Source organism: Chlorocebus sabaeus, chromosome 16 (assembly GCF_047675955.1).
Source record: "Chlorocebus sabaeus isolate Y175 chromosome 16, mChlSab1.0.hap1, whole genome shotgun sequence".
Classification (NCBI taxonomy): Eukaryota; Metazoa; Chordata; class Mammalia; order Primates; family Cercopithecidae; genus Chlorocebus; species Chlorocebus sabaeus.
Window position 1 is genome coordinate 79,820,989 of NC_132919.1, and position 17,035 is coordinate 79,838,023.

The following is a 17,035-nucleotide window of genomic DNA, read 5'->3' on the forward strand; positions in this document are numbered from 1 at the left end:
TTTCCTCACATGGAAAACAAGGGCCTAAGAGCCAGCCGTGGGTTCCTGCCATAGCTCACCATGGAAGGAGGCACTGCTCACGGCCACCTCGGGGGCTCGTGGCTATGATGGCCACACCCAGGTGCCACCAGGGCTGTGTTCCGAGAAGAGGCAGCTGGACTCAGGCCGTGGCTGCTCAGCCCGCTCAGGACGGTTCACTGCCCTCAAAGATCCCAAACCACTAAACACTTCACTTTCTTTAAAACAAACAGAAAGCACTCAGGCCCCTTCCCTAGTCTTTGCTGGCCAAGCGCTGCGGCAAGGCGGCACAGGTCCAGCCAGCACCCAGCAAGTGGAGCACTCTCGGCTCCTGCGCCATGGTCAGGGCTACAGAGCCAGCCGTGCGTCAAGAAGACACGAGGGCACGGGCAGACCCTCCTGGGACCTGCTCACGGTAACTGATGCACAAGTGCCAGGCTCCTGGAAAGAAGCCAGTTAAACCCTCTCTGTGTCTGGAGGTGAGAGCAGGGCTGTGCGCAGGTAAGGGACCCACTCTCGTGATGCAGCCCAGACCCCCTGAACCCAATTCAAATAACCACGAAGTCAAAATCCTGCATCTCTGGTCTCTTTGGGAGGAAGTTATCATACAAGAAATCCACTTCTAGTGATATCATTAGTGAGTTAGAAATATGCAGTAACCCCCATCACTTTATTAAAAGACGGCAAGTGGTCAAGAGTGCTCCCCACTCCGGCATGTTCCTGGCTAGCCAGTTACACCCAGCCCCGCTCGCGGCAGCAGGCCTGGCTTCATCCTGTGACCCCAAAAGACACCTCCCCACAAGCCCAGAGCCAGGCTCCAGGGCGTTTCTGAACCGAGTTCCTGCTCATCCGGAAGACCTGTGGGGGATCTGGGCAGCCCCCAGGATGCCTGCTGGTGAAACACGGCCCTGCCCCACTAACCCTGTCCCTGTTGGCGAACAACCCAGAAAACTATTTGAAGAAATACAATGGATCCATATGGAGAAAGCTGTTCTGGTTCAAAGAGCACGTTAGCAAACGCAAAAGACAACAGAAGCCAGAGCAAGGAGAGGAGAGGCTGCTGCAGGATGCTGAAGAGGAGGCGGGCGTGGCCAGGCCCCCGGCTGTGCAACAGGGTACTTCTCGTCCGAGGGAAGACAGGCAAGGCCGTCAAAAGAAGGAAAGCCTTGTCGCAGGGCACGCCACCAGGGAGGGTCGCGCGGGGAGCCCGTGGAGGTCCCTACGGGCCTCCATCCCTGGCCAGCAGCAAGAATGAGGAAGAATGAGGAAGGTTCCCTTGGGCCAGGGGCACCCATAACGGGATGCAAGTGGGCGCGTGGTGGTGGCTGTCTGGGGACAGCTGCAGGCAGTGGGGCACTCAAACAGCAAAAGAAAGCCCCACGGTTTGCTGGCCTCAGGCACCTGAACCTGAGACTGGCCACCTGCGACCAGGAGACAAGCCCCGTGACGGCCCAGCTTGTCTCCCAGGCCCTCCCGAGAAGCCTCATCTGCAACCAGGACACCACACCCTGGCAAGATTAAAAACTCTCAAAAATGGGGGGAAGAAAGGAAAGAAGGAAAGAAGCCCTGGAAAAACCACAGCCCGCTCTTGACTCAGACGGGGTAGCCCGAGGCCCAGCGCCCACCCAGGAGCTCTGCACCTACCTGTGAGGTGGACATGCGAGAGGTATCTTGTCGGCCCGTGAGGTCGGACGAGGAGATGTTGACGGGGGCCCCGCGGTGCAATCGCATACTCACTTTCCGCTCTCTCTCCATGCCGGAGACGGGCCGGGGGGAGGTGTTAGCTGAGGACAGGGAGAGAAACGGAGTGGGTCGCCCCTGTCTGCTACCTCTTGCTTGGGGCTTCCTCTGAGAGGCTGTGGCCAGAGAGGACCCCGGGCTGCCTGGACAGTCAGGAGCTGGCAGCAACCGATGGCCATCAACATTCAGATCCGGCCGGAGGGACACAAAGGGACATGGGAGCGAGGTCAAGGGGCTCATAGGGGAGGAACGTGAGATGTGGGAGGAATCACGCACACCAGCAGGTACCCTCATTTCTAAAGGCACCCGGGCAGCCTGGCTCATCCACCCGCAGGAGCGAGCATCACCTGACACGGGGCACTTATAGCATCCACCACCAAGTGTACTCTCCCCACCAACCCCGGGACACAGGAAGTCACCCCAGAGCTGCTCCAGAGCGCTGGGGGGGGGGCACTCACCTGTGTGTGAGGTAGGGGTGAGGGGTGTGGGGGGAGCCACTTCCTGCGTCCCCCGCAGGCGGCCGGAGGCTGTGGAAGGGAGGCCGCGGGTAGCCGGGTTCCGTGAGTGTCTCAGCCGCTCCTCTCGGTCCCTGCGCTCCCGCTCGGCGTCGTCGGCGGCCCGGCTGGCACCCTGAGGAGGCAGGAGATGAGGCTGGAGTGGAACCAGGTTTGACAGAAAGCAACCCTAGGTCCTAGGCTGCCTCGGCCACGTGAGAAAATCCCTACCAAACGGCACTGGGACAAGACTGCCTGCGAAGCTGCCCAAAGGCCATGCGTTTCTCCCCACGGGACGCCAGCGTGATCCTCATAGGGGTCAGAGTCAGGCCTCTCAGCTCCCCCAACAATCGAAAAAACTCCACTTGTATGTCATTTCCCTGTGGGCTCAAAACTTCCTTAAACTTCAAAATGGGCAACAGCTGGCCCCCTGCTTCTCTGTGAACATGCTCACTGACACGCACAGGGAGAGGAGAGAGACAGGAACCATCGGAGGCCAGAGACAGGCCCCAAATGGTGACAGCTGGGGACGAAAGCACGGTGGGGATGAGAGCGTTTGCTCGAACGAGGAGTTCACTCAGGGTCCAGATCCCGCGGCCTGTGACAGCCTGTGCAGGTGTGGCGGCGCGGCCGGCAGCCGGGTCTGTGCTGCACTGTCCAAATGCACAGGGGTGGGGAGGTCAGATTCTAAGCCAAGACAGCAGCCTATGAAAGAGCAGATTCTAACTGCCAACGCTGTGTGGCAGGGGCCTGAAAACTACAGCCCCGGGGCCAAACCCAGGTGCCACCTCTTCCTGCAAGTACAGCTCACTGCACACAGCCACGTCCACCAGGCCACACACAGCGGGACACACGCCTGCGGCTGCAGCACCATTCAGCCAGCACCGCCCAGACTCCTCAGGCTGCCGGTTACGGAAAACACTGGCCCAGCCTGTTCTGAGGGCCAGGCGGCTCCACCACGAAGGAGGGTCGCTCCGCAGCCTCCCGCAGGAGGGTCCTCTGCCGCCTCCCAAAACACTGCAGGAGGGTCCTCTGCCGCCTCCCGAAACACCGCAGGAGGGTCCTCTGCCGCCTCCCGAAACACCGCAGGAGGGTCCTCTGCCGCCTCCCGAAACACCGCAGGAGGGTCCTCTGCCGCCTCCCGAAACACCGAAGGAGGGTCGCTCTGCCACCTCCCGAGGCAGCAGAGCCTCGGCAGAGGGACCCATCCGCTCTGCAGAGTGCACCCCTCCCAGCACCTGGAGGCACCGAGGCCAGGTCCAGGGCACCCCTGCCCCTCCCTGGCCCCTGCACGACTATCGGACAAGGCTGCCGTTTTTGTACCCTCCCAAGAGGCAGTTCTGCTCCTCCATCAGACTGTTGCCTGGAAAGACTCCAACTTCTATTTAAAACTGACAACTTAACAGCAAGTTTTTAATGAAAGAACACAGCAGTTCCACAGGAGCTTCAATTCTGGCAGCGGTGTCTGAATAGTAATTCGGCTCAGACATGGACCCAGGGCTAGGCTGCGTTTTAGAGGCTCCAGGGCATGCTCACACCCGAATCAAGAAAGCCACAGGCAAAACCAGCTCACAACAGGGTCAGTCAGGCTGGACGGGCAGCACCTCACCAGGCCCCAACCCCACTCATCTCGTGGGCACCACGACCATCTGGCACAGTGAATGGGAACGCACACCCCCAGCCCCCACCCTCTGCCCCCAGGGCATGCTCTGGGCCCTAGCTCCACTTGGTGACACGGAGGGATGGGGCCTCCTGCTGTCCACACCCAGGAAGTCCACGGACCCTTCTACGTTCCCTAATGGTGTCTTACTTCTTGGCACCCCTTCTGGCAGGCAGACACCCACTCAGTCCAAGTCCTGCCCACTACACACTCGCCCTTCACCACCAGAGACACTCCCTATACCGTACAGCCCCTCAACAAGACAGTCACCGGCCTCTCGCTGACAAGGCATCCCCTGCACACCACGCTGAGCGAACATGCTGGCAGCGCAACTTACAAATTTCAGCATGTTCCAGTCGAACACGTAGTCGTAGGAGAAGCCCTGGCGATGGAACAGATTCCGGAAAAGCTGCCTCAGGTACGAGTAGTCAGGCTTGTCGTCAAAACGCAAGGAACGGCAGAAATTCAGGTACGTGGCAAATTCGGCTGCAAAACAAGAAACTCAAAGCTAACTCGTGAAACCCAGCTGCGACTCGAGGTGTCTGCCAGCGTCGCTGTCTACGTCCTGCTGCTGCATACTCAAGGGGAGAAGGACAGATGGAAAACACCTGGCAGATTTCTAAGACTCTAGGCCTTAAGAAAGCTTTTAAAAAAACTCAAATCATAAAGCACAATTTCGTTTCATCTGAGGTATGTATCCTGGAGCAGTCCTACAAATGTGAAGAGAGAGAGGCCCCACCACTGCCCATCCATCCCTCTGCAGCCACTTAGGACCCCAAGGCTCAGGCCTGCCTCACCTGCCAGCTCTCCAGGGCCTCCAAGTGCTCTCCACACTGACGGGCACTTGGCAAGTAAGTCAAGATGAACAGGAGGGCAGGCTATTACCACCATACACAAAAGCACCCCTCGTTCCTGCCACCACCCCTTTGGAAGGGGAGCAACTCTTCTGACAAAACCCAGGCTGAGCCGTCTCAGCACACCCGAGGCGGGCCCGACACACGTGCAACCCCCATGAGCAGCTCCACTGAGAAGAGGCCTCCGAAGACTTACAAGGGTAGCCTTTACACAACACTTCAATGGGGGTGGACATTTTCTTCTCGCTAATCCTTTCATATTTCTGTCTCTTGGTGGCGGCCTTCAGCCCCTGCCAGGGGAGAGAGCCCAGGTTGAAGTACATTAGCACGTAGCCCAGAGACTCCAAGTCATCTCTTCGGGATTGTTCTGAAAAGAAAAGGGAAAGGCGTGAAGAACGGCACTGGCGTGCTCACGTCAAAGCAGAAGACCTGGCTGGCACTTCCAGTGGAGACGAGCCTCAGACACGCACGCCTGGATCGCTCTCACCCAGAGCTGCCCCTTATGCATACTAAGGAAATTCCCGAACACATCACAGGTGACTCAGAAACATCCCAGCACCCGCCTGCCCCCATACACCTGGCAGTCATGAGCCAGACTGTCTGCTGCAGAGGTCTGAGGACACACTCGCACCCCCAGCTCCCGATGACACACTCGCACCCCCAGCTCCCGATGACACACTCGCACCCCCAGCTCCCCTGAGGACACACTCGCACCCCCAGCTCCCCTGACACACTCGCACCCCCGATGACACACTCGCACCCCCGATGACACACTTGCACCCCCAGCTCCCCTGAGGACACACTCGCACCCCCAGCTCCCCTGAGGACACATTCGCACCCCCAGCTCCCCTGAGGACACACTCGCACCCCCAGCTCCCGATGACACACTTGCACCCCCAGCTCCCCTGAGGACACACTTGCACCCCCAGCTCCCCTGAGGACACACTCGCACCCCCAGCTCCCCTGAGGACACACTCGCACCCCCAGCTCCCCTGAGGACACATTCGCACCCCCAGCTCCCCTGAGGACACACTCGCACCCCCAGCTCCCGATGACACACTTGCACCCCCAGCTCCCCTGAGGACACACTTGCACCCCCAGCTCCCCTGAGGACACACTCGCACCCCCAGCTCCCCTGAGGACACACTCGCACCCCCAGCTCCCCTGAGGACACACTCACACCCCCAGCTCCCCTGAGGACACACTCGCACCCCCAGCTCCCCTGAGGACACACTCACACCCCCAGCTCCCGATGACACACTTGCACCCCCAGCTCCCCTGAGGACACACTCACACCCCCAGCTCCCCTGAGGACACATTCGCACCCCCAGCTCCCCTGAGGACACACTCGCACCCCCAGCTCCCCTGAGGACACACTCACACCCCCAGCTCCCGATGACACACTTGCACCCCCAGCTCCCCTGAGGACACACTCGCACCCCCAGCTCCCCTGAGGACACACTCGCACCCCCAGCTCCCCTGAGGACACACTCGCACCCCCAGCTCCCCTGAGGACACACTCGCACCCCCAGCTCCCGAGGACACACTCACACCCCCAGCTCCCCTGAGGACACACTCGCACCCCCAGCTCCCCTGAGGACACACTCACACCCCCAGCTCCCGATGACACACTTGCACCCCCAGCTCCCCTGAGGACACACTCGCACCCCCAGCTCCCGATGACACACTTGCACCCCCAGCTCCCCTGAGGACACACTCGCACCCCCAGCTCCCCTGAGGACACACTCGCACCCCCAGCTCCCCTGAGGACACACTCGCACCCCCAGCTCCCCGACAGGCTGGCCTCTCCCTGGGCTGAGGCATGGACATGCCCAAAGGCACCCTAGGTCAGTGACCCATGCCCAGGGGCTCACCAATTCCAAGGTGCGTGTTGATGGAGGCGTACCGCGCCGTCCCTGTGAGGTTCTTGTTCTCGCGATAGGGGATGTGCTGGTGGGTGCGTGCGTCCCGGTACTTCTTGGCCAGCCCGAAGTCGATGATGTACACCAAGTTGCCCTTCTTCCCCAGGCCCATAAGGAAGTTGTCTGGCTTCACATCCCGGTGGATGAAGTTCTTTGAATGAATGTATTCAATGCGACTGATCTGCGAGCAGAGCAAGGCGCGAGATGGCAGCCCAGGGCAGTCTCAGGGAGGGACAGCTCAACTGCAGGACACTGTGCCAGTGGTTGCGTTGTTCCTGCCCCTCAGCCACGGCAGGTTAGTTTAACAATTAGTGAGGGGGACGCCGAACTGACCAAATTGTTCCCCCAGGTGCCTTCAGCAACCCTCCACCCTCCACGGGCCTAGGCGCCTTGCCTTCAGCTCCCACAAAACAGAGAGGTGGGGCGACAGAGAGGGGACAACCCGCCACTAGACATCGGTCTCTCCCAGCACTGTTCTCCGCACAGGCTACACACCAGGATTAGCAGAGAAACTGCACAGAGGTGCTTAGGAATCACATGCATGTTCCTGAGAGACGGAGGGGCCACTGAATGGAAACGTGCTATGCTGGTACCGAGGGTGACCTCCAAGCCACTCAGCTGAGCCACCAGAGCCTCAAGGCTAAGGCTTAGCACATTTCCATTTCCTCTGTGAATTAACAGTCGTAATAATGGCGAGAACAGCACAAGTGAGCGGCTGATTCCATCAGACGGCAAGTGTGTGCCAAGTGTCAGGAAACAGTCCTTACCATTTGGTCGGCAAGCAGCAGGACGGTTTTGAGGCTGAATTTCCTGGAGCAGAAGTTGAAGAGGTCCTCCAGGCTCGGCCCCAGCAGCTCCATCACCATGACGTTGTAGTCCCCCTCGGCCCCGCACCATCTGATGGTGGGGATGCCCACTAGGCGAGGAAATCAGACAGCGTTTCAGTCCAGGCCCTGCCTCAGCTCCACACTACGTCTGCGCTGTGCACACCATGGGGTCCTGGTGACAACCCTGAACGGGGAAGGGGTGATGGAGGCAGAAGACCCTGGCAACGCCAGTCCTCAGGGACCCATCTTCGAGATTAGGCCCCATCTGTTAGCAAGTGGCCTGAGGCAGAGGTTGGACGAGGGCCAAGCGGGCAGGAGCTGCAAAGGGGACAAGGAGGGGATAGAAGCCCCACCTCCCTGACTCTCGCCTTCTAGGGCAGGGGGGCGGGAGACACAGGAAACAGTCATGATGCGGGAGAGAAAGAGCTCAGGCAGAAAGGACCAGCAGAGCCTGCCAGAGACATCACACCGGAGAGGGGAGGAGCTTCAGGAGAGAAAGCAGCTACCATGGGTTAGGTGAGAGAAGAAAGTATGTTCAATTACTACAATGTTGGTAGAAGTATTTGACTGGATAAGAGAAAAATAAAAGCAATGAAAACTTTTTGGGGATTTACACAGTAAACCAAGCTTGAAATATACAAATCAGGGAAGTGAGAATACAGACACAATAAATCTAACAGGAAGAATTTACAGATGGCTGCACAGTATCAGTGCTGAAGGCATAATCAACACTAAAAAGACACACGGGCCAGGTGCAGTGGCTCATGCCTGTAATCCTAGCACTTTGGGAGGCTGGAGCGAGAGGACTGCTTGAGCTCCAGTTCGAGAACAGCCTGAATAACATAGGGAGACCCTTATGTCGCTACAAAAAAACTTTGGAAATTAGCTGGGTGTGGTGGCACGCTTCTGTGGTCCCATCTACTTGGGAGGCTGAGGCAGGAGGATCACTTGAGCCCAGGAAATGAAGGCTGCAGTGAGCTGTGATGGCAACACTGCACTCCAGCCTGTGCCACAGAGCAAAACCCTGTCTGAAAACAAAACAAAAAAAATCTACTTTAGAAAAAAATGGGTGAAAGACCTGGACACTTCACCCAAGACTTTATGTATGAAAAGTCAACGACCACAAGATGCTGCTGAGAGATGGAAACACGTGCTAGTAAAGACGCGTGCAGACACGCAGGAGCGCGCACTGCAGCCTCACGCCAGAGTCAAATTCGAACGCTGCAGCAACAGACGGGTTTCTCAAAATACCACCCCCAAAATATGCCCTTCAGTCCTATTTTTTTTCTTATATCCACAAGAACATGTTTTTTTGGTATGTTTTCACAGCACTGGGTCCTTAACGATACACATGGCTCTACACACATACAGCTTATGAACGGCCTGGACAAACCTTTTATGTCCTTCCATGGCAAGACAGATTTTTAGTTTAGTCTTACAGCAAGTTTTGGTACCATTAGGGAAATTTACTTCATTAAAAAAGTTATTTCATAATTTTATTGTTTTTGAGGCGAGGTCTCGCTGTCACCCAGGCTGGAGGGCAGGGGCGCCATCTCGGTTCACGGCAACCTCCGCCTCCCAGGTTCAAGCAATTCTCCTGCCTCAGCCTCCTGAGTAGGTGGGACTACAGGCAGGCGCCACCACGCCCAGCTCGTTTTACTGGCCATATGTATCTCCTCTCCTCTGAAGGTGTGCATTTTTTTTGGCTAAGTTTTTCTATCGTGGTATCTTTTTCCTATTTATAGTAGTTCTTTATAAATTCCGGATACTAAACCATTGTAGGCTTTTTGTGAGGCAAGTATCTCTCAGTTAATGGCACGTTTTTTATTTTCTTCTGGAGTTTCTTGATGAAAAGACTTAATTTTCATGAATATGAATGCCTCTATCTTTTTGCTTTATGAGTGCTTTCAGTATCTTACATTAAAAAATAATTTCTGCCCTCAGCGTCAAAAAGAGATGCTATCGTTTTCTTTTAAAAGTATAAAAGTTACTTCTACTTCTAGCAAAAACAGTAATGGGGCCTGATTCGCCCTCACACCTTAACTAAGGGAAAAACAAAACACACAGCCTCACACGACAGGGTGGTTTCAACAACGCCAGCCCGGCCAATGACTGACAGCCATACCAGCCAATAACAGCCGTGCTTGAGGGCGGGAAGGAGCCCCGAGAGGGCGCCCTGGGCTGCCCCCTGCACTGCTGGGAGCATAAGCACAAAGGCCAGACCCAGCAGATCCAGGAACCCAACCTCATCCCAGAAGAGAGCTGAGGAGGAGCCTGCAGAACGTGGAAGAGCACAGCACGAGTGACATTCTCGATGTCCGGCATCCACAGTGGAAAACAAACCTGGAGTCAGAGGTCAACTGAAATGGACCCGGATGTTCAAATCAGCAGAGAAAGTCATGAAACGTTACTACAGATTTCAACTGCATTCCACAACAAAAAGTTTAACTGGCCAGGCTCAGGCCCATAATCCCAGCACGATGGAGGTGGAAGCGGGAGGATCACTTAAGCCCAAGTTTGAGACCAGAAAGAAACATAGTGAGACCCTCGTCTCTACAAAAAAATTTTAAAAATTAGCTAGGCTTGGTGCTGTGTGCCTACAGTCCCAGCTACTCGGGAGGCTGAGGTGGGAGGATGGCTTAGGCCCAGAAGTCAGGACTGCAGCGAGCCGTGACTGCACCACTGCACTCCAGCCTGGGTGACAGAATGAGACCGTCTCACCAAAAAAAAAAAAAAAGTTAAAGGCATGAGGCATATACATATATACGTGTGTTTATGTTGGACTTTGGTCTTTTGTATATATGTATATATATTTTTAAAAGATGTATATATAAACCTGAATACATATGACATATATATATGCAAATACATATCTACTTTCAGATTCTGGAACAGTTGCATATAAACGTATACATAAACCTGAAAATATATGATATACACATGCAAATACATACGTACTTTTGGATTTTGGAATAGTTGCATTCTGCGCCACAGCTGACCATCCCTAATCTGAAAATCCAAACTGCCCCCATTTGCATTTCCTTTGAGCATCATGTCAGCACTTTTCATAAAGTTTCTGATGTTGGGTGTTTCAGATACTCAACCTTACTACGGATTTGTGAATTCTCTCTCTCTATATATGCAGCATTATGGATTCCCAAATTCTCTTTCTCCACTCCAATGCATCACAGTTCCTTCTTCTTAATACTCATTTTGAAGTTTTCACTGTCCTAAATTTAGGCAACAGATAACCTTTCAAGCTTTTTCCTGTACCCTCACAACAAATGCCTATCGGTTTTGAACTTTTCTTTCTGCCACGTGTTCCAGATTCACCTTCCTTCTTTCTGCCCCAGCCTTGGAATCAGCTGCTTCTCCAAGCACTCAGGACTCCTCTTAACAGAGCGATAAATACTTACAACCCACGGAGGCCCGGTGTGCTCAGTGTTCTAGGCTGTCACTCCTTCTAAGCCCTTCTCGTGGCCAAAACTACACAAAGTTTCATCGTGACAGCTTTATAGTAAGTGCTGGTGTTTGCAGGGCAAATGGCCCTCTTCTTCACAGGTGTTTTAATTAACCCTGGCCTTGCACTCTTCTCGGTGAATTCTAATCACCTCATCATGTAGGAGAAGTGGCTGGATGTTGACAGGAACGTCATTGAATGTTAAGAGCAACTTTGGGAGACCTGACACCTGGCATCTTCCTTTCTCTGAACATAGAGGAGAATTAGGCAAATCTTTCTTAAATGTCCTTCAATAAAGTTTATATATTTTCTGCATACAGAACTTATCTGTCTTACAATTTATCCCTAGATACCTTTTTGCTACTGTAAGCAGTACTTTTTAAATTACATTGTGTAACTAATTAATTATTGTTGGTTTAACAAAATAAATAGATTTTATATTTTGATCTTAAATTTGCTAAACACTCTAATCTGTTGAGATCCCTATGTAGGAAATGACATCACATCAATATGCCAGTAACAGCAGTTTTTTTCCTGCCTTTTTCACCCCCTGCCCTGCTGAAAACAGTGTTGTGAGGCTGAGGATGATGTGAGCTACACAAACCTCTGCTGCTCTGCAGGGGGGAGTGGAAATCTGCATAACCACTTTGGAAAAATCGATACACATCAATATGCGGATGCCTGCGTTATCTTGCAGAACTGGACATTTGCACGTGCCAAGCAACAGCCACTGCACCTTCAGACGTAGGTGCTGGCACGTGTGCCCCAGACACATGGACAAGATGTGCACAAAAGCACTGTTCCTAAGAGCAAATGCTAGAAGCTCCCCAGGGCTCAACACAGAATGAGTAAGAGGAAGCTACTTTATACAACAACGTAGATGATCAAACAATGAAAATCAATTACCTAGAGCTGCAATCGATAGGGAAAAATCTCAGGAATACTCTGGAATACTCTGGGTCAAAGAAAGTTACAAAATACAGACCGCATCGCATAACACTAAAACTTTCACGTATTCAAAAGACATATGTGGCATGGACTCATGATCCATCTGAACTGATGGTGTACTGACTGATGTGACTGACGGTGTACTGACTGGTGTGACTGACGGTGTACTGACTGATGGTGTACTGACTGACATGACTGATGGTGTACTGATGTGACTGATGGTGTACTGACTGATGGTGGACTGATGGTGGACTGATGGCGTACTGACATGACTGGTGTACTGACTAATGTGACTGATGGTGTACTGACGGTGTACTGACTGATGTGACTGATGGTGTACTGATGTGACTGATGGTGTACTGACTGATGGTGTACTGACGTGACTGATGGTGAACTGACTGGTGTACTGACTGATGTTGTACTGACTGATGGTGTACTGACTGATGGTGTACTGAATGACATGACTGATGGTTTACTGACTGATGTGAGTGACGGCGTTCTAACTGATGGTGTACTGACTGGTGTTACTGATGGTGTATTTACTGACACCATCTTTCTTTCTCTCTTTTTTTAAACAGGGGTCCTGCTGTCATCCAGGCTGGAGGGCAGTGGCACCATCACAGCTCACTGCAGCCTTAACCTCCCGAGCTCAAGCCATCCTCCTGCCTCAGCCTCCCAGGTAGCTGAGACTACAGGTGTAAGCCACTGCACCTGGCCTGTTTCTTTTTCCTCCCTGCCCCCCAAAAGTCTCAGCAGAATCACCCCTTTTTTGTTAGCTGTCACAATGCACCCCATCATTCATGGCATTAGAGAATGGATAAAATACATTTTATCCACGCTCTCGGCTCCCAATGCACTTGTGCTCAATGGACTTACTGCGACTGGTGTTTTTGCAGGAACAAGTGAAGCCAATGGGTTTGAAAACAGAGACCCATGGCTGCCTAACTGTGCCAGTCACCCAGGGCCACCCTGCTGCCCTGTCCAGGTGCTGTCACCGTGGGAAGCAGCCACTCGTGCTGCTATTTGTCACCTCAACACTTTTCCCTCATGGTGCCCAAAGGTAGCTAAATATATGCGTGGGGATAAAAAAATGGGGGGACAAGGCCAGATACATGAAGGCGTGCTCCACCCTGATCTGTGAAAAGTTTCAAAATAAATGTGGGGACTCAGCATTAATGCAAATAGAAATTTTCATGAAGTTTTCAGCAATTCAACCCTAAAATGATTTCTATAACTGTAAAATGTTTCTAGATAATTTCATTATTTGGATTTTGAAAGTTTCTTATAGGATGACAAAGAAACAAACACTTACAAACAGGTGAGCGAGGGCCTGGCACAGGCATGGGGCATGGCAGGCAAATGGGCTCCACAGGGAGGAGTGTTCCTCTCAGACGGGCAGGACAGGGTCCTGGTTGTTGATTTTAATGTCCTCAATACCATACATGTTACATACGTTCTTTGGAGTTGTACAATATTTCACAATAAAAAGATGATGGTAGGCAGTCGCCCACCCCCAACCACAGAACCTTCACCCACTGGCCCAGTTCTACACAAGGACTTCCCTCCTCCCTCCCAGAAACCACGCCTGCCATCTTAGCCTTGACCAAAAGCAGCTGAGAACTAAGTAAATGTCGTTTGCTGAGGGGTTCCCCAAGGAGGGAGTGACCTAAAGCCGCTTTTGGGAGATGTTAGGATCGGAAAGAGCACTTACAACAGTCCCTGGGTTTTGCCCACCAGTCCAGTCGGTTTTGATAAAAACTAGGTGTCTATCCAAGTCTTCCATCAACATAGCTAATTTTAGTTTCTTTCTACTATTTCAGGTATTGAATCTACTGTCCCAACCAGAGTTGGGACAGGTGGGAGCATCTGGGGCACATTCCTGACGGCTGAAGGCCACACAGGGTGGCTGCCATTTCCTTCTCTGGGAGCAGACAGCTGCTTGAGCAGTAGCCTGGCGGGCTAGAACACCCAAGTTCGTCTGTCCTCCGTAAAGTTACACAGCCTTCTAAACCCAGTTTCCTCATCTGCAACATGAGGCTGAAGAGCTCAGTACCCACTGCCCAGGGCTGCTGTGGGCAGTGACCGGTGTGTTTTTAATGCTCACTCTTCCCAAGCTGCAGATAACAGAAAGCACTCGGTGTGGAGCTTTCTCCTGGAAGGCAGCCTCCATCAAGCAGACGTAAGCAAGATCAGAACCTGGCACCACTGCTTGACGCTCACGTGAAAGGAAGGAAAACCGCAATGAGAGGTGCTTGCTGCCCGTTTTTTCAGAGACAGCAGGACAATCTGCACCATCCACAGCAGACACTACACAAGGGGACAATCTGCACCACCCACAACAGGACAATCTGCATCACCCACAGCAGACACTGCACAAGAACGGGCGGCGGCAAGATCTGGTGGTTTCTGGATGAAGCAATTTCTTCCCATTATTTGTCAACTCCGTGGTTTTGTCTCAAAGTGAATTCAAGAACCACCACCAGAATGAGGCCTTTTGCCTTCCCGGACATCATTTGTTTTCTAAAACGCAGATCTTTAAATCTTTACAGTATATGGACAGGCACGGTAGCTCACGCCTATAATCCCAGCACTTTGGGAGGCTGAGGTGGGCAGATCACCTGAGATCAGGAGTTCACAACCAGTCTAGCCAACGTGGTGAAGCCCTGTCTCTACTAAAAATACAAAAATTAGCCAGGCGGGGTGGCTCACGCCTGTAATCCCAGCTACTGCAGAGGCTGAGGCAGGAGAATGGCCTGAACCCAGGAGGCAGAGGTTGCAGTGGGCCAAGATCCCGCCATTGCACTCCAGCCTGGGCAACAGAGTGAGACTGCGTCTCAAAATACAAACAAACAAACAAAACAACAAAACTTTGCCAGTATCCACCAGGTAAGTGTGCATTTAACACAGAAGACCTGAGCTACATTTTGGAATGGTCAGGGACATGGCAATGCGCTTGAAGCCCAAATGGGAGAAAATCCATTTCTGAAATCCTGTTTGGTTTCCAGGATCCTAGGGAAGGTGCATGGGCAGGAACAGGAAGGAGCAAGCTTCTTTACTCTCTTAAGCCAGTGGCCACAGGGGAAGGAACTTTGCCTGCCAGGGGCCTTCAGCACTGTCTGAAGGAAGTTTTGAGTATCACAACTGGGGGCTGGGGTGCTGCCAACATCTACCACGCAGAGAACACACCACTACGAATGGCACTAGTGCCGGGGGGAGAAGTCCTGTTCAGGAACCACGTAGTTACCTTTTGGTTCAGGGTTGGCTTCCCCAGTGACCATCCTGGGCTTTTTTCTTTTCTTTTTTTTTTTTTTGAGACAGAGTCTCGCTCTGTTACCCAGACCTGAGTGCAGTGGCGCATCTCCACTCACTGCAAGCTCCGCCTCCCAGGTTCACGCCATTCTCCTGCCTCAGCCTCCAGAGTAGCTGGGACTACAGGAGCCTGTCACCAAGCCCGGCTAATTTTCTGTATTTTTTTAGTAGAGACGGGGTTTCACCATGTTAGCCAGGATGGTCTCGATCTCCTGACCTCATGATTTGCCCGCCTCGGCCTCCCAAAGTGCTGGGATTACAGGCTTGAGTCACCGCGCCTGGCCTACCCTGTGCTTTTAAGGACTGGCTTTCTTCCCTTTGCCCTTGTGTACCCCTGGCTTGCAAGTTCACCTGCAGATGTCTCTCGTAAAAACTTAAGGTGTTTTTAAGTGTGCAGGTTTTACTCAACCCCCGCACCAGGCTCCCGCAGGCCAAGGTCACACCGTGCACCACCCTGCTCTCCTTGGCTCGTCACACCTTCAATGCAGGCTCCAGGCCCTTGAGAAGCCCATCCACCACCAAGGGCCGCCAGACAGGCTCCCAGGGTGGGGTCTCTGCTGAGCTTTCCTTGGGTTGGTGATGGGATTTTTCATTCCTGTGGCCTCCTCTGGTCATGTGAGGCTTGTGTAGGACACACTGGATGACCCTCTCTGTAACGGGCTCCCCAGGACCACAGGTGCTGCCAAAGACATTTTGTGTCACATAAACTTAGACATGTCGGTTTCTTGTAGTAGCACAGATTATGTTGCTTGTGCTGAGAAAAGATGTCAAAAAAGCCCATCAACAGTCTTCCCTTTCCCGTGATGAAAGGGCTAACAGAGGCCCTGAACAAGTTTTCCTTTGGCCGGTTGCCCAAGGAGACTCATCCAACCATCCGCCTACAAATGTGCCCCGGAGGCTTCTAACTGGGAGGGCTCCACGGACATGGCACAGCCACTCTTCAGACAGAAAGCCCTGTTCCCAAAGAGCGCACCTGCCAGACCGAAGCTCTGCTGCTGAGACGCGTGCTTCATGGCTCTGAAATCCCTGCAGAGAATGCCCTCCTGCTCCATCAGCTGAACCATTTCAAAGTCCAGGGAACTCGCAAGAGCTGGACTCTGAGGTCAGGACGGGAGCACTCTGCTCCATACTCGGCCCACCGTGGAACACCAGGTACCTAAGGCCCTGGGCTGAGGGCTCGCTGAACGGGGACAGTAACTGAGCTGCAACAGGTCATGATGGTCACCAAGCTCAAAACCCTTGTTTTGCTCAGGAGAAAACGAGCCCAGAGAGTGTGAAGGGACATCCCCCAAGCTGTAAGCAAAGCATGCGAAGGAGCAGAGGCCTCACCCAGGGATCACACAGCAGGAAGTCCCACCAGCAACAGCCCCAGCGACCACTGAGGGGCACAGACACCAAAGTGAGCATGCATTAAAATTCACACAAACTTTTGATTTCAGACACCATGACCCGACATGAAGCAAAATTTAAACAAAGGGACAAGATGGCATAAGATGTTTCTTTTCTTTTTTTTTTGGGACAGGGTCTCACTCTATCGCCCAGGCTAGAGTGCAGTGGTGTGATCTTAGCTCACTGCAACCTCTGCCTCCCAAGCTCAGGCGATTCTCCTGCCTCAGCCTCCTGCATAGCTGGGATTACAGGTACATGCCACCACACTCAGCTAATTTTTGTATTTTTAGTAGAGACGGGGTTTCACTATGTTGGCCAGGCTAGTCTCGAACTGCTGACCTCAAATGATCCACCCGTCTCGGCCTCCCAAAGTGCTGGGATTCCAGGCGTGAGCCACCGCACCCAGCCCATAAG

At 53.2% G+C, this 17,035-nt stretch overlaps 1 protein-coding gene across 3 annotated transcripts in view; it reads right to left on the bottom strand.

Annotated features, from left to right (window-relative positions):
* Positions 1-17,035, bottom strand: part of CSNK1D (casein kinase 1 delta) — a 32,894-nt gene that overhangs the window by 7,375 nt on the left and 8,484 nt on the right. For all 3 annotated transcript variants that reach the window (XM_008013349.3, XM_008013350.3, XM_008013352.3), the window contains exons 3-8: positions 7,456-7,604; positions 6,641-6,869; positions 4,963-5,133; positions 4,250-4,398; positions 2,217-2,388; positions 1,663-1,802 (exon numbers count right to left, since the gene is read on the bottom strand). In XM_008013349.3, coding sequence (XP_008011540.1) covers positions 1,663-1,802; positions 2,217-2,388; positions 4,250-4,398; positions 4,963-5,133; positions 6,641-6,869; positions 7,456-7,604 — 1,010 coding nt within the window. The remainder of the gene's footprint in view (positions 1-1,662; positions 1,803-2,216; positions 2,389-4,249; positions 4,399-4,962; positions 5,134-6,640; positions 6,870-7,455; positions 7,605-17,035) is intronic.